The sequence below is a fragment of the Malus sylvestris genome, chromosome 3 (assembly GCF_916048215.2).
Source record: "Malus sylvestris chromosome 3, drMalSylv7.2, whole genome shotgun sequence".
Classification (NCBI taxonomy): domain Eukaryota; kingdom Viridiplantae; phylum Streptophyta; class Magnoliopsida; order Rosales; family Rosaceae; genus Malus; species Malus sylvestris.
The window spans coordinates 23,533,354-23,555,374 of NC_062262.1; the positions used below are offsets into that span (position 1 = coordinate 23,533,354).

General features: G+C 38.3%; 1 protein-coding gene across 2 annotated transcripts; it reads left to right on the forward strand.

Annotated features, from left to right (window-relative positions):
- Positions 1-6,495: 6,495 nt before the first annotated feature.
- On the forward strand, positions 6,496-20,086 carry LOC126614755 (xanthine dehydrogenase 1-like). 2 transcript variants are annotated; one of them, XM_050282411.1, is made up of 14 exons: positions 6,496-6,801; positions 10,017-10,116; positions 10,211-10,265; positions 11,414-12,916; positions 13,176-13,418; positions 13,564-13,878; positions 15,308-15,547; positions 15,745-16,029; positions 16,139-16,360; positions 16,549-16,710; positions 17,378-17,512; positions 18,015-18,251; positions 19,158-19,331; positions 19,611-20,086. In XM_050282411.1, exons 1-14 carry the CDS (start codon positions 6,663-6,665, stop codon positions 19,851-19,853), a joined length of 4,053 nt encoding a protein of 1,350 aa, XP_050138368.1. In that variant the 5' UTR covers positions 6,496-6,662; the 3' UTR covers positions 19,854-20,086. The 2 variants fall into 2 exon arrangements, with proteins under 2 accessions (XP_050138368.1, XP_050138367.1); XM_050282410.1 differs by having other exon boundaries at positions 6,497-6,801; positions 10,211-10,319.
- Positions 20,087-22,021: the final 1,935 nt, after the last annotated feature.

Below are 22,021 nucleotides of genomic sequence, written 5' to 3' on the forward strand. Positions count from 1 at the left end.
AAGCAAGCAAATAACTTTTAGAATAAAACAAAGTCTGAAATTTTAGTTTAGCTAGTTTGATATTTTATTTTAGTAAGAACTGATCTTCAAAAAGGAAACCATATGATGTTGTAGGCTGAGGGAAAGAGAAATCAGAGACTGAAGTGGATGTTGATAATATGTCGTAATTGATATGGATGATGGGTATTTATAGAAAATAATGACACGCATTGAGAAGGTTGAAATCCATTCAATTTGGGTGAAAGTGTGCATCTCAAAGCCATAATTGTTCATTAGATAGAAACTTATGTAGTTTATCAAACGACATCTTTCTTTTAGCAGCTATTAAAGAAATCACTTCTTTCTTCTAGCCGCTGTTAAGCGAGGAGTCATATCTCTTCCTTTTTCCGCATGAAGAGATATACCTATTCATTCTAGCACAAAGAGTTGTACATTTTCCTTCCAGTAAGAAGAGTTGTACCTTTCCAGCGGTTGGCATATACAATGTTTTTACAACCAAATATATTATTCGATACCCATTCGACGAACACAATTTTCTATCATAATATTTCCAAAAAATACACTTATATTTTCACATATAATTTGAAATATCCAACAATTTTCCCCTATTTCAAACTTTATAAAACTAGAAATATTACAATCAATCAATCTTTCTCCCGTTAACTTCAATCATACACATATTTCATGCATACAAGAAGATATCTTTAGGGGTCTCCTTCGTGTCATTCTTACCCAGAAGATGCAATTCTCCAAAGTCATTTTCAGATCTACGTGGAGTTTGGGATTTAGGAACATGGTTGTCCGTCTGTTGATTGCTTGTTTGTTGTTCATCAGGAATTTCCTTTAATTCTATCGTTCTTACGCTAGTTCCATTGAGAATGAATTCGTCCTCAAGGAACATAGCAGTTTTGGCGACAAATACTTTTTGGTCATCAGGATGATAGAATTTGTATTCAAAAGTCTGTTTGGAACACCCCACAAAATAGCACTTAACTGACCTTACTTCAAGCTTGTCAGCTTCAAACTTCTTAACCTAAGATGGATAACCTTAAATCTTAATATGATTAAGATTTGTTCTTTTGCCATGCCATATCTCATATGGTGCATGTGGAACTGACTTGGAATGCACTATATTAAGCAAATAAATTGTTATTTGTAATGCATATCCCAAGAACGAAACGGGTAGGTCAGCAAAACTCATCATAGAATGAACAATGTTTATCAAGGTTCAATTTCTCCTTTCAGAAACTCTATTATGCTGAAGAGTTCTTGGTGGAGCCCACTGTGATACTATTCCAAACGTATTAAGATAATCGAGGAATTTATTACTCAGATACATACCATCTCAATCCAATCTTAGGTCTTTATCTATTTCTCAGTTTGGCTATCTACTTCATTCTTGAATTCTTTGAACTTGTGAAAGGATTCTGACTTGTACTTCATAAGATACACATACCCAAAATAAGAGCAATCATCGATGAATGTAATATAGTAGGAAAAACCTCTTTGTATTGCAGTGGACATAGGTCCACATACGTTTGTGTGGATTAACCCTAGTATTTCTTTAGCTCGCTCTCATTTCCCAGTGATTGAAGATTTAGACATCTTCCCTTGTAAACAAGACTGACAAGTGCTCATTTGGCCTTTACCTAATGAGCTGAAATATCCACCTTTACCTAATGGCCTTTACATATCCAAGTTTATGATGCCAAAGCTTAACTCAGTTAACTTCTTATCTATCCCTTTAGGGTTTTGAGGTATTCCCGCTGTCAATATAGTGCAAACTGCTATTATTCTCTAGGTGAAAATGTTCATCGATCATATTACCATGAGAAATAATACGACCGTTCAAGTATAAAGTATAACTCATTTTGTCTAACAAAACTGAGTGTCCACTCTTAAAATCATATAGATAGATATTAAGTTCTTTATAAAGAACAAAAATATAAACAATTTGGCTAAATAGCCAAAATGGTCCATGAGATTTGCATAACTCATTACTTTGGTCCCTGAGATTCCAAATCAATAAAAGTGGTCCATGAGATTGTCCACCATCCATCATTTTGGTCATTCCGTTAAAAACTCAAATAAGTGTCCTGGAGCTCTTGGCCGGAAGTTTGGGCAATTTTCAAAGCTTCGTAACTCAATCGTTTCTTAACAAAATTCGACCAATAATATATCAAAATGAAGATAGGAAAGTGTAGAATAAGATTATACCTATTTGGAAGCCTAATGGTTGCCGGAGACGGCCATAAAATAGCCTCAAAGTTGACTGGTCCGAGGAAAAACTTGAAAACTTGCCGGAAACTGAGTAAACTTTAAACGTTCATAACTTCTTCAATACTCAACGAAACCAAGTGATTTAAAAACGAAAATCATACTTCTGGATGAAACGAAGAGAATTATACCTTTTTTGATGGCTAACTATCCATGGTTTGGCCGGAAAACGGCTCGAAACGTATTTTACACTTTCGTATCTTCATTTTGATATATTATGAGTCGAATTTGGTTAAGAAACGATTGAATTATGAAGCTTTGAAAATTGCCCAAACTTCCGGCCAAGAGCTCCGGGACACTTAACGGAAAGACCAAAACGATGGATGGTGGACAATCTTAGGGACCACTTTTATTGATTTGAAATCTCAGGGACCAAAGTGATGAGTTATACAAATCTCAGGGACCATTTTGGCTATTTAGCCAAACAATTTTTAAGTTCTAAGATTTCTCAATAGGGTAGTTAAGCATATAGGTGCCTATTGCTTTTGCAAATATCTTAGTGTCGTTCCTAACTCGCACTATTATTTCCCTATTGCGTAGTGTCCTACTCCTTGTTAGTCCCGGAAACTAATTGCAGATATGTTGACTAGCACTTGAATAAAATATCCAGAAATTGGAGCTCACTGTAAAAGCACTCTCTATGACAAAAATAATCCATTCAAAAGTTCTTTTCATAAGGTTCATAATGCACACCCTGTATATCTTCTTCCAACCCTCATCCTTTCCACAAAGCAAGCATGTTCCTTTTGCCTTCTTCTTATGCAACCTTTTCTTTATGATTACATCATCCTTCCCACTGTTTCTTTTGACACTTTGTTCAAACTCACATCACATGTCAATCATTTTTGAAAAGGTGTGATCAAATCTATTCACTTTATAGTTTACTATAAACTTAGTGAAATTATTTGAGAGAGATGCAAGGAAAAAGCGTTAGGACATTTTCCCATCAAGGGGAGTTCATAAACTCCCAAGATCTTGGAAGATCTTTTTCCATATTTTGTCTGTTTTTGGACCGATGTCCCCTTTTCCATTGGGGCATTCAGCAGACTAAAGACATTTGAGAAATGTACATTACTAGTTTCTATGTCATGCATCTTATGCAGATTATCAACCATGGCATAAGAAGTGTCCATGTGCTTATGTAGCTTTTTAAGCTCCTCACCAAGTAAAGTGAAGTTTAAGCATTAGGCATGTAAATCATCCTCATAGTATCTAGTGTAACCTTGACACTCTTCCTTTGAAGTCATCCTCATGAGGAGGGGATTGCTTGAGCACATACACTATGCCATTCACCTTTGAGACTTCTCAATGTGACAGTACAAAGCAGGGAAACGTTGGGCTCTAAGGCCCTTTTTGTAAGTATAATGGTAGGTGTAATTCTAAGCATGTCGTCAACTACATAACATAATAGAAATCAAATTCATTGTTGATTTTAAAACTACTTGATTGGGTCTTAAACCAAATAGTACCACCCACTATTTTTGGCAAATTCCACATTCCTCTAAATGGAATCTGAGAGTTATGTTGAACTCTTAGTGGGGTATGGGAGGCTCACTATTACTAAACCTACCTCATAAGAATATTATATTGGCTAGCAACATAATGATGAGGGGATAACTCTTTTAGGCATTTTTGTTCAGAAAAAAAAGAGCCTCTTAGCCATTTACAACCTTTAGAGAATGATACTTAAGATGAATATCATATTGTCACCACTGCACTTAGTTAAGTCATTCCCACCATGCTAGTTTGAGTAGGAGTTCAAGAATCAGAAGAATATGATATTGACCACACTCGTTGCCTACCTTCACTACATCATATGTGTATTTACAGACTCCTATTGAATGTAAGCACATACTTTGTATACCCAAGAACTGGACAAATATGGTGTATGAGTCACAAACAATTGGAGCCTACCCAGGTGGAAAGCCCACAAAAAGATGTTCAAAGCATCTCTCACTTATCAACTTAATACATATTTTGTTGAGGGAGTAGTGTTAGGCTACATCAATTTCATTTTAATCTTATTGAAAAGGAATTGGGCTTATCAGAACTATTGGTCTAAGTTTAAGATGAATTGGTAGTATATGATACTTCCACTGTTTTGATAAAATGAGCGAGACTATATGGAAATTCTAACAAATGCTTAACATCCTTATGTGGACTATATAGTCATCTTGGGTCTTAGGATGATCATGAATAGTTTTGAATTGATCCGACACGAGCCTTGTGTTGTGTTTGATTGATTTTAATCACGCGTTTAATCTAATTAAACTGTTATTTTTCCATTGAGAATTGGACCAAACTATTCCAATTTGCATGCAAACAAACTAAAATGAATACTTGAAATAAAACGAAGTTCTAATACCCTTTTACATCACATTTGAATTATACATTTAAATCTAAACTACTTATTCTCATTCATTCAAAATGAAAAACGACCAATCACTTAGCTCAATTATCATAGGCATTGGGTTCATAATCACCCTTTTCATAATTAATCACATTAACTAAAAAAACAACTTAAACAATTGGTTCTTGAAAATCGAGGAGGTCAAATCGTGGCGGCTCTTGAGCTCCATTGTCGCTAGAAGCCCCTGGCAGCACCTTTGCCCACTTGCGTAGAACTTGAACACGTCATACTTATTCCTTCAACAGCAAGGGCAAGTCGTCGCCGTCATCGCCGTCTCTGACGCCCAAAAGACTGCAATTTTTCTCGAAAATCAAATCTTTGGTGGAGAATTTCGCCACCCAAGCTAGGGCGATGTTCTCGTTCACCCGCTTCCTAATAAAGTAGTTGATGATGAAGATGATTAGGAACCCTCCGCACACGATATCCACAACAAAGGGTCTCGGAGCAGCGGTGGGCTTGGGATCAGAGGGTTTGGAATCATAATCAAATAAGGAAGTTGCATTTTTCGGTAATTGTAGGGTCGTCGAGGGGCTGTTTTTTGTTGTGGTTGCTGGGGTTGGACGGGGAAGCCTTTGAACTCGCCTTCGTCCCAATAATCGAAGTTGGTAGATGAAGGTTTATGAATATTGGTGGATGGAGAGTCCGAATCTGGAATCAGGTTGGGTATGGATGGATTAGAGGAGGGATGTGGTGGTGAGGGAAGGGCTGGTGTAAGAGGGTAGATGGAGTGAGAGGTGGGACCCGGGCCAGGTGAGGAAGAATGGCTTAGATTTGGATGGGTTGAAATTGAGGGTCTGGATTTGGAGGTTTAGGGTTTTGGTGAGGCGGTGAGGAAGGCGACGGGGCTAGTGTAGTATTGGTTGGGGTGGGTGCAGGTTGTTCCCGAGATAGAGAAGGGAGGGAAGGTGAAGAGGGTGGAGGAAAAGGAGGAGGTGGGCTGAGGAGGTGAAGAGGGAGGAGTAGGAGGGATCAAGGATCCGAGGGAGTCAAAGAGGGAGGGGAAGAGAAGATTTTTTTTTCTTTTTAATTTTTATTATTTTTAATTTTTAATTTTTAATTTTTTTTAGGGAACTTTAACGAAAAGCACCCGGTACTGTTCACTTTAACGAAAAACCATATTTTTACACTAAAAAGTCAATTCTGGTACTATTCACTTTACCCTTTATTTTGTCCTTATCATTAAAACTCAAAGTTTTCAAGCCATTTTCATTAGTTTTTTTTTTTTTTTAATGTTTTAATATTCACATGGACCCATATTGAGTCCTTGTTTACGTGGACATCAAGTTATCAGTTAACGGAAATTTTGATGAAAAACTTAATAGTATCTAAAAGTGTCAAAGAATTATAACTTTAAGTACCAAACTGAAACGAAAAATATTTTATGCATGAAATATTAAAAACAAAAAAAAATTTAAGAATAACCCAAAAAAAAATATATATATATGGACTAGTAATCGCACCACGTCATCAATGAGCTCAATTTTGTTTAGTTGAACTATCTTTCGACTCTTCCCAGCACTGACCTCAGTCTTTTATAAGATATTCTTTCCTATTTTTTGATAATATTATCCCACCAATGTTTCCAAAAATAAAAGTCAAAAGCATGATTATATAATAAACAAGTAAAGAGTAGAATCTAAAAGAAAAGTACAAAAAGCAGTAAAAGTACCAATCAGAAAGTTACGTAATATTTTCCTTTTTTCCAAAAAAACAAAATGGGAGCGAAGAAAATTGCAGAAAATGAAGCAAAACGGCATGGTGCTTGTAAACCTTGTAAAACTATCTTTTTACTTTTTTATATATCTTTTCCTACAAGAATCCGAACACGGAACTTTCGATTCCTCCGTCCCTACTGTTTCATTTCATCTTCTTCTCCCCCGGTTCTCTCTCTGCCTCTATCTCTCACATACAAAGAAACTACAGAGATTGAAGTTTTTGGGTCCTCAGGAATTAAAGAAAGACAGAAAATAAAATTATGGGATCGTTGAAGAAGGAAGAGGAGGAGCTGGAACAATCGGGGGAGGAGTCAAAAGAGACCATACTATATGTCAATGGAGTTCGTAGAGTTTTGCCTGATGGGTTGGCCCACTTGACCCTTCTCGAGTACCTCAGAGGTTTGATTTTTGATCATTTGTTTTTGTCATTTTAATTGTAATTGCAACTGGGTTTTCCTAGTTTTGTTTGTTTGGTTGCCAGGAAAAGTGGGAAGAGAAATTTTTTAGCTCAGATTAGTTCGGTCTTGTAATCTGTCAAGTTTGTTGTGGTTACAAGATGTCATAGTTCTTGTATTCCTTGTTTGTATTCATAGTTCAAATTACTCCAATCACTATGTGTTCGTCGCAGGAATCTCCTGGCGGACGAGCACACAGCTCCCCTGGGAGAATGGCGTCGGTTGAGGGTATCTGTCGTACTTCTGCTTTCTTCTCGGGCTCGCTCGGGCAAGCCTTTGTCGGGCAGATCTTGGTCGGGCAAGACACACTTCGGGCAAGGCTCGTCGGGCAGTTCTGAAAGAGAAGGACAGAGTTAATTTGAAAGGGTGCCTTTGTGGGGCCTTAGGTGTAGGCCTTAAGGCTCACAATCAAGATTAACTTTGTCGTGCTCAGGCGTGCCACTGCCATCTTCAGTATGGCAGATGTTGAATGGGTGTTAAGCTTTGATTGAATATGTATACGCCCGAGAAACCAAGTTAGATATAACAGGTGCCTTTGTGGGGCCTTAGGTATAGGCCTTGAGGCTTCCTGTCAAACTAAACCAGCGCTTGGATGTATCATATTTGGTCTTTTATGGTTGCCAGAGTTTTATCACTATTATACCTTTGATTATCTGAATCCAAGAGGTAGGACGAACCCAAATGAGTGCCTTTGTAGGGCCTTAGGTATAGGCCTTGAGGCTTCCCATCAGAGTTAATCCTTATACTCGGACCAACTAGACCGCAACATGAAATGAAGCTAAATAGATGCCTTCGTGGGGCCTTAGGTGTAGGCCTTGAGGCTTTCTATCAGAATTCACTCCATGCTTAAGCCTTTTCTACGAATCAAGATATAATAGCAACAAAACGGAGAAATAGATTGATTACTTGCGCCCCAAGTAACTTCGGACTTCTCGCTTATCAAGGATTGTCGTGGATGGGTTGAGTCCACATAGAGTTCTTTTTTATGCCTTGAGGCCAAGGACTTTTAAACTGATCTTTAAATTACATGCCCGCCGGGCTTAAGACTTAGATCTGATTTGAACTCTGACGCGATTCAGATCGGATTCAAGTGCTGAAGACTCATTTTCATTATGACTTTGCTAGAAATAACTTGTATATAACTGGGAATATATAACATGTTATTGTGCTTTTAAAAGAAAGAAAAGACAAAGACAGAGCAAAGATAGTCGGGTAAGTTTGAACCTTATCGGCCAAGGCTGAACTTCTTACAAAATCTATCTTTGTGGCTCTGTCAGAGGTCTGAAAGCTTTTAAAGGGGTTGACGGGGGAGAAGAGGATACAAAATGAATCGATACCACCATGAACAAGGTAGCAGAGCTATTACAGGGGTTTGGGAAGGTTTATCCCGAATGGGATGAAGGCTTGTGCTGACTACAGCTTCGTTGAAGGCAAATCTGGCTTGAGCAGAGTTTTGGCTTTTGTTTGTTTGTTTGAGTGTCCCTAATTCTGTCTTCTCTTCCTCCTTTTATAGACGACTTCAGCTTGGGTTCCTGTAGCAATAGCGGTGCCCGAATGCGGTTTGGTGATGACTCATTAGCTTTTTTACATGAATGCCACCAATAAAGTACTTTATTGGGCTGTGTAGTGACTGAATAGCCTACCCCCTGTGGTCTTTGAGCAGGTAAGCAGGTGGCCTTTGTAACTTGTGCCCAGCCGAAAGCCTCTTTCCTGCCTCCTAAGTTTTCCTTTGGGCCTTGGGTTTGGGCCGACTTTCTCTCTAGCCCAAAGTTCAGATTTTATCCCAAACACTATGGAGTTGAGAGAATTCAATGATGGATGATCCCATGGATGGTACTAGTTCTCTTCTCTTTTTGCCCATTTCGGTGCAATTTGGAAGGTCAGAAGTACCACCTAAGATGCACATAGAGCCGTCTCAGACATTTTGAAGTCTTTTGCGAACTTAATAAAGAGGCCCTCCTTATTTATAAAAAAAAAAAAAAAAAAAAAAAAAAAAAAGTTTTTGGTCAATATATTCATCAGAATTCAACAATAAATACTTAAACTTAATTGAAATCAACATCTCATTCTTACTAATTAAATAATCTCCAATTGTCATGAAATTATGATTTATGGTTCATCTATGAAAAAATGGAGCACGAATGAAATAGATACGGAAATACACTTGTATTTCTGGAATAAAGTAATACGCAAGTTTGTTTTTTATTGCTTAAGAAAGTGAAAGAAGATAATACACAAGTTTTTTTTATTGCTAAAGAAATGTTTTAAGTATAAGCTTCATAATATAGATAATATCAAATGATGATGATTTTTCTTTCTAATAAAAAAAAAATTTAGTATAAAATTTATACATTTGTGATATATACTAGGATCAAAATTTTGGGGTCCCTGAGAAATTCGGGGCCCTGTACCACTACACCTTTTGCACACTCCCAACACCCCCTCATGGTGCGGAAGAGGAAATCTTGTTGGTATTTTACTCCTCAATGGATGCTGAATGAAATATCATTTAATGTTTTGTTGGTCCCGTTGCGTTGTCTTTGTGGATGAGGCTGTTTAGGGAGTCGAGTTTGAGTTTGTGCAACCCCGGAATCTTGTAATGCATTATTTCGTTAGAAGCCTAAATTTTTTGGAGGCAGGAAAGGGGGAATGATGTTGAGAAGATGTACTGTCCTGAAGATATTTGGGTTGTTTGGATAAAGAGAGTAATAGGAAATTTTTAGGTGCATTCAGACCGTTGGAGATACATACCTTATTTTTGGACATTCTTATGGACTTCATTTTAATCATGTTTTAAGGTTCTGTATTAGTTTGTTCTTTTGTTTTGTTTTCATTGGTGTCTTAACTCAGGCGTGGTTTAGGGATTGCCTTGTCCCCTGTGTTGTAGTTTCATTGCACTTGAATGAGAATCTCGATTTCTTATATAAGAAAGAAGAGTATTATTGAGCTACGGAGCTGATTGTTGTGAATAAATGTCAGAATGGTTAATTATTTTTTGTGCTGCATATCATCTCTTATACATTCTTAACTGCTGTGTTCTTCCAGATTTTGTTGTCCATCTTCGTGTACAGTCGCTTTAATGTAAGTGATGCGCGCTTTGGGTTCATATGTTGTATTAAAATCTTAATTAGAATTTCTATTTCCTTTGTGGCAAAAAAGATTTAGGTTTGACAGGGACAAAGCTTGGATGTGGTGAAGGTGGTTGCGGTGCTTGCACTGTTATGGTTTCTCATTACAACAAAGAACTGAAGAAAAGTTTGTGAGTCTATCGTACTCTTGAATATAAATGCACACGCATAAATTTGTTTCAAACTGAAATTATTTTGTTTTTCTATGTAAAATTTTATATGCAGCCACTATGCTGTCAATGCATGCTTGGCTCCTTTGTACTCTGTAGAAGGGATGCAGGTAATTACAGTGGAAGGACTAGGGAGCCACAAAAAGGGCTTGCACCCAATTCAAGTAATATATGCTGCCTTTTTTTTCCCTTCCCTGTATCCGTCATTACTTAATATTACCACGGTAGCTGGTAGGATCTCTTGTTTAGGTAGAGAAAGGCTTTCTCTGTGTACCAATGATCTGCAACGTGAAATCAAGGGGCGCCTTGAGGAGCACCCAAGGTTTTCCTCTATTTAGTTAAATTGCGAAGAGGATTAAGCATCTCGGGCACCTGATTTGTTTCACCTAGGTCAACATTTAAGCTGGGGTTCCGATTTCAGTTCTTTATTATTTTTCTTGGGATTATTTCTTTAATCAACCATGAATTGGAAGGATTTTGATAGAGCATGAGAAGGAAATTGGAGGGAGAAAAAGGAAACTTCAGTTACATAATTTGTAATCCTGAATTAGCTGAGGGTTTTTGTTGGCTTACACCACTGTAGCATATTCTGTAATCAGCAATTCAGTAGAGGTGTTTGTAGACTTAAAAATCACTTAGGTTGCACTCACGATTGTATGCAACTGTGTACAGAGTCAAAAGTTGTAAAGTTGGAGTCTCATACACTTAGGAAAATTTGATAGAACCGAAAAAAAAAAAACCCTAGAAACCACCTCAACGTTAAAAGTATCAATACGTGCTTACCACTGCATCGACTGATGCGGGCGCGGTTTCTGTAAAGGTATTGAATAAAAGCAGAAAGTTAAAACCAATGCCAGACCCTATGGATAATTACGACTAATGCAACTCCAACTGAGCTCAATTAGTTGTTATGGAAGAACTGCGGCTCTACGGGAAAGCCTTCTCTATACTAGTTCTCGGAAGAGGTTTTAGGAAAGATAAGTTGATTGGCCATTTCATGCACCAGATTTTTTCTGATTTAATCACTCTTTCTTGGGTGAAAGAGAGGATATCACAATCGGAGAAATACCATATGTTTTATCGGACAACTTGTATTATACTGAATTGCTTTTTTGAGATTGGGGAGGGTCCTGAACGGGGGAGTCTGGAGTATGGAATCTCCGTTAACGGAATGTTTAGTCATATTACGTGCTTCTTAAGTTCGTAACCTGCCTTATTGAGATGCTAACCTATGCCTATTTTGTTTCATGTTAACTAGGAATCGTTGGCACGATCTCATGGTTCACAATGTGGATTTTGCACCCCCGGTTTTATTATGTCCATCTACGCCTTGTTAAGATCAAGTCAGAAACCCCCTAGTGAGGGGGAGATTGAAGAAAGTCTTGCAGGAAATTTGTGTAGATGCACAGGTTACAGACCAATTGTTGATGCTTTTCGTGTCTTTGCCAAAACGAATGATGCACCATACGTTAATACATCTCCACTAAGCTCTGAAGGAGGTGAGTTTGTGTGCCCTTCGACTGGAAAGCCCTGTTCATGTGGATTGAAAAGTGAAAGTTCATGCACCACTCATGAAAGTGGTACTCATGATGAGAGGTATGCACCTGTCTCGTACAGTGAAATTGATGGAAGCACGTACACAGACAAGGAGTTTATTTTTCCTCCTGAGCTATTATTGAGAAAATGGACTTATTTAAGTTTGACTGGTTTTAGTGGATTAAAGTGGTTCCGACCCTTGAGGCTTAAACAAGTGCTAGAATTGAAGGAAAAATATCCAGATGCAAAATTATTGGTAGGCAATACTGAGGTGGGAATTGAAACGAGGTTGAAGAAACTTCAATATCAGGTTTTGATTTCCGTTACGCATGTACCTGAACTCAGTAAATTGACTGTGAAGGATGATGGCATAGAGATAGGTTCAGCAGTAAGACTTTCTGAACTACTTAAAGTTTTAAGAATGGTCATAAAAGAACGCGCAGCTCATGAAACTTCTGCTTGTAAGGCCTTCGTTGAACAATTAAAATGGTTTGCTGGGGTGCAAATAAGAAATGTTGCGTGTGTTGGTGGAAATATCTGTACAGCCAGTCCAATATCAGACTTAAACCCTCTTTGGATGGCCTCTAGAGCGAAATTTCAGATCATTGATTCCAAAGGGAATATTAGAACGATGCAGGCAGAAAACTTTTTCCTGGGTTACCGAAAGGTGGATCTGGCAAGTGGTGAAATTTTACTCTCTGTATTTTTACCTTGGACTAGATCTTTCGAGTATGTGAAAGAGTATAAGCAAGCTCACAGAAGGGATGATGATATTGCAATTGTGAATGCTGGGATTCGTGTTCATCTTGAGGACAGAGGTGGCTGGGTTGTGTCTGATGCATCCATTGTTTATGGTGGAGTTGCTCCAGTCTCTCTTGCTGCAACAAGAACGAAAGATTTTCTCATTGGAAAGAGATGGAACCAGGACATGTTGCAGGGTGCCTTGAAAGTCCTGCAAAAAGATGTATTGCTCAAGGATGACGCTCCTGGTGGGATGGTGGAGTTTCGTAAATCTTTGACTGTAAGCTTTTTCTTCAAATTTTTTCTTTGGGTTTCTCATCAAATGGAAGGGAAGCAATGCATTAAAGTGAGTGTACCGTTATCTCATCTTTCTGCTGTACAATCATTTCACCGGCCACCTGTTATAGGAGCTCAAGACTACGAAGTTATAAAACGTGGGACAGCAGTTGGGTCTCCCGAAGTTCATTTATCAGCAAGACTTCAGGTATATTCATGGATATATTGGCAAACTGTTTTTTATGTTTTCTGATATACCAATTGTTCAAATTTGTAATGTTTGGAGCCTATTCTACCAAAATTTGTAGTTGGACGGCATAATTATTTAATGTATTGCTATTGTGATATTAAATGGCGTGAAGGTCCTTTTCTTTTGGAAATCGGTACAATTTTTTGTACAGTACATGAATTTTTGCTTGTAGAGAGTAGCAGTATGGTGTTTGTATTGATATGATAATTTCTACCAGGTTACAGGAGAGGCGGAATATGCCGATGACACACCACTGCCTCCTAATGGTTTACACGCTGCTTTAATACTCAGCAGAAAGCCTCATGCTCGTATACTTTCAATCGATGATTCTGGAGCCAAGTTATCATCTGGGTTTGCAGGCATATATTTAGCAAAGGACGTTCCAGCTGATAATAATGTTGGACCAATTATTGAAGACGAGGAACTATTTGCTTCGGAATTTGTCACTTGTGTAGGTCAGGTATGATGGTTAAAAGATTAATCTCTCTCTCTGCATGAATCGAAGGCTGTGTGGGATTTTTTTCTTGCGTGGTACATTTGGTGCTATGTTACCCTGTTATCCTCTTTTATGACTTGTCTATGGTGTTTTTCAACATTTTATGCAGGTTATAGGAGTGGTAGTTGCTGATACACATGAAAATGCAAAACTAGCAGCAACGAAGGTTCATGTTGAGTATGAAGAGCTCCCAGCCATCGTATCAATACAGGATGCCATCGAAGCCAAAAGTTTCCATCCTGATACGAAGAGGTGTTTAAGGAAAGGGGATGTGGACCTCTGCTTTCAATCAAGTCAATGTGACAACGTCATAGAGGGGGAAGTTCGAGTAGGCGGACAGGAGCACTTCTATTTGGAGCCAAATAGCAGTGTGGTATGGACAATGGATGGTGGCAATGAAGTTCATATGGTCTCATCCACTCAGGTATGTTAGAAACCTTGAAAGAATTGCTTCTTCAACCAGTTCAGATATGGCAGGAGTGCCAGTCTTAAGTTGTACCGTTTTCCTTTTTTGATAACTTTTTGTTTCTTAAGAAAACTCTCCCGTTTTACTCAAGGGCGCTTAAAAAATCACTTGATCTTCATAGTTGCAAAGCATTGATTTATAATCCTCGTCTTCCATTGAATACTACAAAGCATCAAGTGAGTGGATCAATTGAGTCAGCTACATGCTGGACATCCTCTTCCCTTTGTGATAGCAACTGACCCGACCTATGTAATTTGCATAACCATGGGTTATCCCTCACCCTTATGAGTGTCCCATAACATGAAGCCCCGCCTGTAGGACTCTTCCTTCATTCTAATAAACTATGGTACCTCATGGGGCCTTGTTCAGAAGCCAGCCATTAAGAGGTACCACTTGGGGAAGTATTTTCTTTTAAGCAGCCTATGTAGTGGGAGTATGGGTTTTTTGTGATGCTCCGTCCAGGCTGGGCAATTAATACAGAATTAAAGCAGGATAGCTCCCTGAAACCCAGCTCCCTATCTGCTGTCACCTCACCCTCGCGTCTCTAGTTGGCCCATGCTACTTTTTCTTGGTAAACTTGAACCCCCACCAATATGGAGCCATCACCTTGCCTATATCTTCACCCAGCCCAATCTTGAAACTCTACGATATTCACCCTAGCATTGATGGAGTCATCTGAAAAAAGACATACAATACGGTTCATCCACTTCTAGACATTTAAGAACCCTTCCTCCCTTTCATCACATGTAGAAGCTCATGGACTATCGTCAAATCATCTGCTATTTTCCAAACTGGCACGCATGTGCATTGAGGTTAACCTACAACCAATACCCCTTTCAACCTATTGGTCAATACCTTGAAGATGACTTGATTTGTCACATTGCAGAGACTATTGCTGAAATTGCTTCATGTTCATCGGGGCTAAGACTGATGCTAGTGTGATTCAGCTTTTAGTTGCCTACCCTGGTGGAAGAACCTTGCACTTAGCCACCTTAACCACCTCCCCACTCTTGAAAGATTTACTTAACATTTCTTTTGGCCACTTGCTTTGGTAGGGTTTGAACAGCACCATACTTGGCTTTCCAATCGCTTCACGTATAACGTCTCTCTCCCTCTTCCTCTCCCCTCCCCTCTGTCTTCATGTTACTATTGTGCATAAGTACCAGTTGTATGCATTGCAAGTATTTATGTAATAATTGGAAACAAGGATTCAAGAACCAGTGTCAATCAAATGTCTATGTTCTTTATTATTGTACTTAGTTTTCAAATGCAATGTAACAATAATTGGAAACAAAGATTCAAGAACCAGTGTCAATCAAATGTCTATGATCTTTATTATTGTACTTGGTTTTCAAATGCAATGTAACATGAAATTATCAAAGTGCAGGCCCCTCAGAAGCACCAGAAATACGTTGCTCATGTTCTTGGTCTTCCAATGTCGAAAGTTGTTTGTAAAACTAAGCGCATTGGCGGGGGTTTTGGCGGCAAGGAGACTAGGTCAGCTGTCGTTGCTGCTGCAGCCGCTGTTCCATCATATCTGTTAAATCGTCCAGTTAAAATTACACTAGACCGTGATACAGACATGATGATAACTGGCCAACGCCATAGCTTTCTTGGAAAGTACAAGGTTACTTCTGTTACTATAATTGTATGACCAAATTTATGTCCTGCTCATAGGTTCTACAATCTGATGTTAGCAACACCTCTTTTTGTTTTTACACATTGTGCTATTGTCGTTTAGTTAGATTTCGGTTTTTTCTTTGTTAAGTTACATCCCATGTAGTAGAAATAAAAACTATTGATGTTATATATACTTTTGCACAGGTTGGATTTACAAATGAGGGTAAGGTGTTGGCACTGGATCTTGAAATCTACAATAATGCTGGAAATTCACTAGATTTGTCTCTTCCCATACTTGAACGTGCTATGTTTCAGTCAGATAACGTCTATGAGATTCCAAATGTGAGGATTGTGGGAAGGGTTTGCTTCACTAACATTACAAGTAACACTGCTTTTCGAGGATTTGGTGGTCCTCAAGGTATGATTATTGTGGAAAATTGGATTCAGAGGATTGCTGCAGAACTCAAAAAAAGCCCAGAGGAGATAAAAGTATGTAAAGAAATTTTAATATGTTGTAGTCCTTATGTTGCACTTTCACCTTCAGTTCATAAGCGCCTCGTTCCTTTTAGTTTGAGCTTGTTATATACATTTGTTTCAGGAAATTAATTTTCAAGGTGAAGGATCAATATTGCATTATGGTCAACAACTTAAACACTGCACATTGGGTCCTGTGTGGAATCAACTGAAGTTATCTTGCGACTTTTCGAAGGCTCGCTACGAAGTTGACCAATTTAATATTCAAAATCGGTGGCGGAAGCGTGGTATTGCCATGGTTCCAACAAAATTTGGCATAGCCTTTACGTTAAAGCTTATGAACCAGGTAATTTTTCATAAAACGTGATTTGGTTCCAGATTTAAGTGATTTTTCTTGCTATAAACTTGTTAGAAAAATAGAGGTTTGACAAAAGGATTTTTTACCATCTTTTGTCTATAATTGATTTTCATTTTTATAATGCTATGCAATCATGCTATTGGATTCCTGATTAGGTATTGTTAAATGACTCTTAGGCAGGTGCTCTCGTTCATGTCTACACAGATGGAACTGTTTTAGTCACACATGGAGGTGTTGAGATGGGGCAAGGTTTACACACTAAAGTTGCTCAGGTCGCTGCTTCCGCCTTCAGTATCCCTCTCAGTTCTGTCTTTATTTCAGAGACAAGTACCGACAAGGTAATTGACAGTGTTTTAATTCCTTATGGGGGAACTTTGGTTCGGTGGTTAGACTTTGCACCTTGTTTATTTATCCAAGCTAAAGATAATGTAATAGATGTATCAATGTATCAGTTTTTTATATGTATCATATGGGATAGAAACCTTGTGCACACTTTAAATCTCTTATTGTCGCCTAAAGGGCAAGGGGTTGTTCCTATTTCTGCTGTTTTAAGGTTCTTTAGGAAACCTGTGATTGTCATTTTTAAGGGATTCTCAAGCTATGTTAGAATTAGACCATTCAATTCAAAACCAATTGCAACGGACGGAGAGGCCCAGGACCAATAGATTAATATGTAGTAAGGCTCAGAACTCCGTATGTAGGATTCTACATTCTCCACAAGTTTATTGCATTGTTATATTAGGGAAGTTGCTGGAGTGTTATTTCTGCAGTTACTGGTGCAATGCGTTTGATAATAGCAAATTTTACGAGAATGTGTCTACGAATTAGAGCCTGTAATTCTCTGTAGCACTTATGATAGGATAGCTTTTGAAATAAATATTTTAACAAATTATCAGGTGTGATTAACTGATTTAGACTCCCATTCTTTATCTGTTGTTTTATTATTTCTAGATGCCTACAAAGCTGATGATTCCATGATCGTATTTTGTTGGATTAATAAACTAGGTTCCTAATGCATCGGCAACAGCAGCTTCTGCGAGTTCTGACATGTATGGAGCTGCAGTTCTGGATGCATGTGAGAAAATTAAGGCACGTATGAAGCCTATTGCTTCACAGCAAAATTTCAGTTCTTTTGCCGAGGTACTCTTCCTGTCATAGTTTCTAATTACTGTGCTATAATTTGGTTATCGTGTCTTTCATAGAAGTTCATTGCCTTCTTTCTCTCAAGGAGTAAATGACTAGCATATAGGATGCTTTGGCAGTTACTCACCAGGAGCGTTCCAAAACAAAGAAGTTAATCATAATTCCAACGGAAACAAGAGGAGAAAAACATTGTGTATGGTTTTGAAGTAAATCGATAAAACTGATAGGCCATTAATTGTATACTCCAAAATAAACTGAAAATGACGGTCAGAAAGATTTAAATGATCCAAGATAAAGTTTCTGTTGCATGGGCGTATTAATAGCTAATACCTTAGGATGATCTATAGTATTTAATCAGTCACAAACTTCTTGGAACATATAACTCCCCTGAACCCTAAACCCTAAACCATATGTGGACCCTTTTGTGCTAGCATTTTGCACTGAGAATTTCTAATGGTATGAAACTTATGTTAGCTTCATGTTTCATATTTATTGTCAGCTGGCAAGTGCATGCTATGTTGAACGGATAGATCTTTCTGCTCACGGGTTTTACATTACACCGGACATTGACTTTGATTGGACAACTGGTAAAGGGAACCCATTCAGCTACTTCACCTATGGGGCTGCTTTTGCTGAGGTTGAAATTGATACATTGACTGGAGATTTTCACACTAGGGCGGCTAACATATTCTTGGATCTTGGTTACTCTCTCAACCCCGCAATTGATGTCGGGCAGGTGTTTATCGTTCCTCCATTTTTCTTGTTAGTATCGTTAAATTGTCAAGTTATTTAATTTAGGAAAAATTAGTATCCGGTCCCTAGTTTTTACTGTTCATTGACTATGACCTTATTAGTTCTCAAATTTTGATTCAAGTCCCTAGCATTAATGTGATAATGAATTTACATGTTTATTATATAATTTTTTAATATAACGTTTGAAGCCCATTTTTGAGGATCTTATGTTGAAACTTGCAACGGGCTTTACGTTAACAGAGCTGCATTTGGCATTCTGAAATTACATCTGGTAATCCCATGTTGGGGTATGTTTGTTTGTTTTTTTTTATTTTTTTTTGTCAATAGGAATAAATATTTTTAGAAAGAAACATTATACTACAGAAATGGCCTCAAGAATTGATGTAAATAGGGCTAGAACGGGTGCTAATTGTTGCAAAAATATAGATATACATAGATACATACCATCATGCATATATACGAATATGTTACACTGAAAGAGAGATTGTTTCTTGTCAGACTGTGTAGTCCAGATTCACAGTATGGCAGCATAACCATATATCTGGCAACGTAAGTCTGGCAAGAGATGCTAAGTTACTAAACTAGGAACGGAGACAAGTTGAGGAAACAATCAGTCTGATATCTGGCCTACGTTTCATACAGTATAAGCACTTGCCTAGAAAGAGAACATTTCCATATTATGTGGTAAACTATTCATTATATTCGTGATCTCCTGTTACTTTAATCATGTAAATTAATGCAGATGCTAACAAACTCCTGGATCCTGATCTAGTTTCAGACTGTCAAACTTGCTGTTTCTTTAGTCTCGTTTACGAAATAGGGGATGGGGTGGTTGAAATTGGAGATTTATTTAAATTAAACTGCAATAGATATTATATTTCTTATGCAGATTGAAGGAGCATTTGTACAAGGTTTGGGATGGGTAGCTCTAGAAGAACTAAAGCGGGGCGATCCTGCTCATAAATGGATCTCGCCTGGTTGCCTCTACACATCTGGGCCTGGAAGTTACAAGATTCCTTCCATAAATGATGTCCCCTTCAAATTCAGCGTTTCACTTCTGAAGGTATGCTGATTACTTTAGAAAAGCATGTTATCCAATTAAAGGTTACTTTGAAAGGTAATTTGTCTACAAGTGTTATGGGTGGGGATTAAGATGTCGATGAATGCCCTTGGGTTAATTTGTCTATCATTAGCAAGTAGCTTTGGTTTTGTAGTAGGTGAATGTCCTTTGAACTACTTGAGGCTTCAATTGAATTTATGGAGATCGAATTTACTTGGCCGCCCAGCGTAAGTTAAGATTCATTCTGTTGACCATTTTGTTGTTTCCTTTACGAATTGATAGGGCCATCCAAATGTGAAGGCCATCCACTCATCTAAAGCTGTTGGTGAGCCACCATTTTTCTTGGCATCAGCCGTCTTTTTTGCCATCAAGGACGCCATTATAGCTGCAAGAGCAGAAGTAGGGTCTAATGACTGGTTTCCACTTGATAATCCCGCGACACCTGAACGGATACGTATGGCTTGCTTAGACGAAATTATAGAACCATTTGTAAGCACAGATTTCCGCGCCAAGCTTAGCGTTTGATTGCTAACTTCTGGTTTCCTGTATTTCGTCTATACCACTATGCCAGACTTGTACAGTCTCTATCCTACTTCCAACCAAGTGCAAGAGATGCATGTAATTGTTTTTGGTTTACATGAGATAGATTACATTACAGAAATGCCATACATGACGATAATAATCATTAGATACATTGTTATTGTGATTACCATCTCTTTAATACACACTAGGTCAATTTCATTGTCTTTAATTTCCAAGGGGACGGTATTCAAACGGGTAATGATTTCCACTCCTCTCATCTTATTGTTTATGCCCATTGATTCTCCTTTGATTGGTTTACCCCGATGGTTATAACAAAAGGAGGGAGTGCGGAAATTCACTCCCTGGTTCAAATATCTGTTGAGCGTTTTGTTGGGCTAACTTCAATGAGACTGCATGTAAGGAAATGTCTTTTAAATCTGCGTTTCTTGTAGTTAAATGCAAAAAGAGTTGTTTTTATCATGCAAATCCAAGTAAAAATATAAAGGAGAAATAGCACTTCGGCTCTGGTGCAATGACTTCTTTGGCAGCTATTATTATCATGCACTCCTCGTAAAGATATAGGCGGAGATTGAGCTTCAAAAAGTGCAATGATTTTTATGGTGTGGCAATAGTAATTTTCGTGCAAAAAAACTTTGACTTGTTTCTCTGTGGACAACTATATGTTATAATTGTAAGTTAGAGGAATTCGAATTTGGGTGCAAGATGGGGCACATTCCTACGTATGCGGTACACTTATGATTTAGAAGGCCAAGAAGTAGCGCAGGTAGCAGCTGGGAGATCAATAGAAGTAACAACCATAAACGAATGATCAACTCTCACGTCATATCATGCATGAAATTTTTTAAAGAACGTGTAGGCATTGAACTTAATTGCTTTGTTTCTTTAATATATAAACAAACAATATGATATTATACCTACCTTATCTTCTTCACCAACAAATACAAAACTAGCTTATCTTGGTACGTTACTAATTTAGTTTAGAAGACCCGTTCATCTAGAGTCCATAATTCAAGAAAATTATGATCACCCAAGTTCAATCTGAACCTAATGGTAGATGGTTGTTTAATTTTTGTTATTGTACTTTCCTTTCCACCGTTGTATTAAGATCTAACAGTGAGTGGCGTCATTTTCTTGAACCAAAACGGGAATCTTTATTTTAAGGGTCCCTTTGAATTTGGTAGCTGGGATGCAAGTTTGGTAGAATATTGTTACACGAAAATTAGTTATTCCGCTTAACTTCTCAGAATTAGGGTTCAAATGAATATTCGAAAACCCTTGAGACGGTACGTGGCATTGCAGTTAGAAGGTTGAACGTTGAATGTTGACATTCAATATGAAAAATTGCCACTTACTTGTTTCTTGTGTGGCATGATGGATCATGTGGAGGATCAGTGTGAAAAATATCATGGACGGCAGAATGATGACTATGTTAAGCCATATGGGAGGTGGTTTCAAGATGATGTCTTAGGAAAGGATTATAGGAAGCCTGTGGGTAAACGATTTGGTTTAGGCCCCGAGGGAGGTTGGTCGATGTCTGTACCAGTTGTGGAGGATATGGATGAGAGTATGCAGGAAGGTGAGGGACCTGAAGAGGCGTTGGGTGGATAAAAATAGATTGGTGCAGGCTCTGAAATACAGGATCCAAGGCAGGGACTTACGGAGGAGGGTAGTCTGGAATTATGTTTGCAACCTATGGTCGAGGGGAGGCAGTTACGTCAGGATATTCCTGATCTGAATGCCAATCTTATGGAAGAGATGGATGGTATGGCAATATTGCCATACATGGCACCAGTTAGTGAGAATGTGTTGAGCCCAAGTCAACCTTTGATGTTGTTTGGTACTGAGATAATGGCGTCGAGTTCTGGGCCACGGAATGACGAGGGTAAGGTTATTGAACAAACAAGTTATGAGAACCTGAGTGAAACTACACTTTCGTTGGGTTCTGATCCTTTCAACCTGGACGCATTCATCTTTGGAACTGGGAGTAGTGATGGGAGAAAGATACATAAGAGATTGGGCCGTATTAAAGGGAAAATGAGGATGCAGTGTGGTAGGCTGGTTTTTCCCGAGCTGGGGAAACAGGTGCATCGAGATAAGGATGATGGTGTACGATCCAATGTTATAAAGAAACGTGCTTATTCGAACTCAAT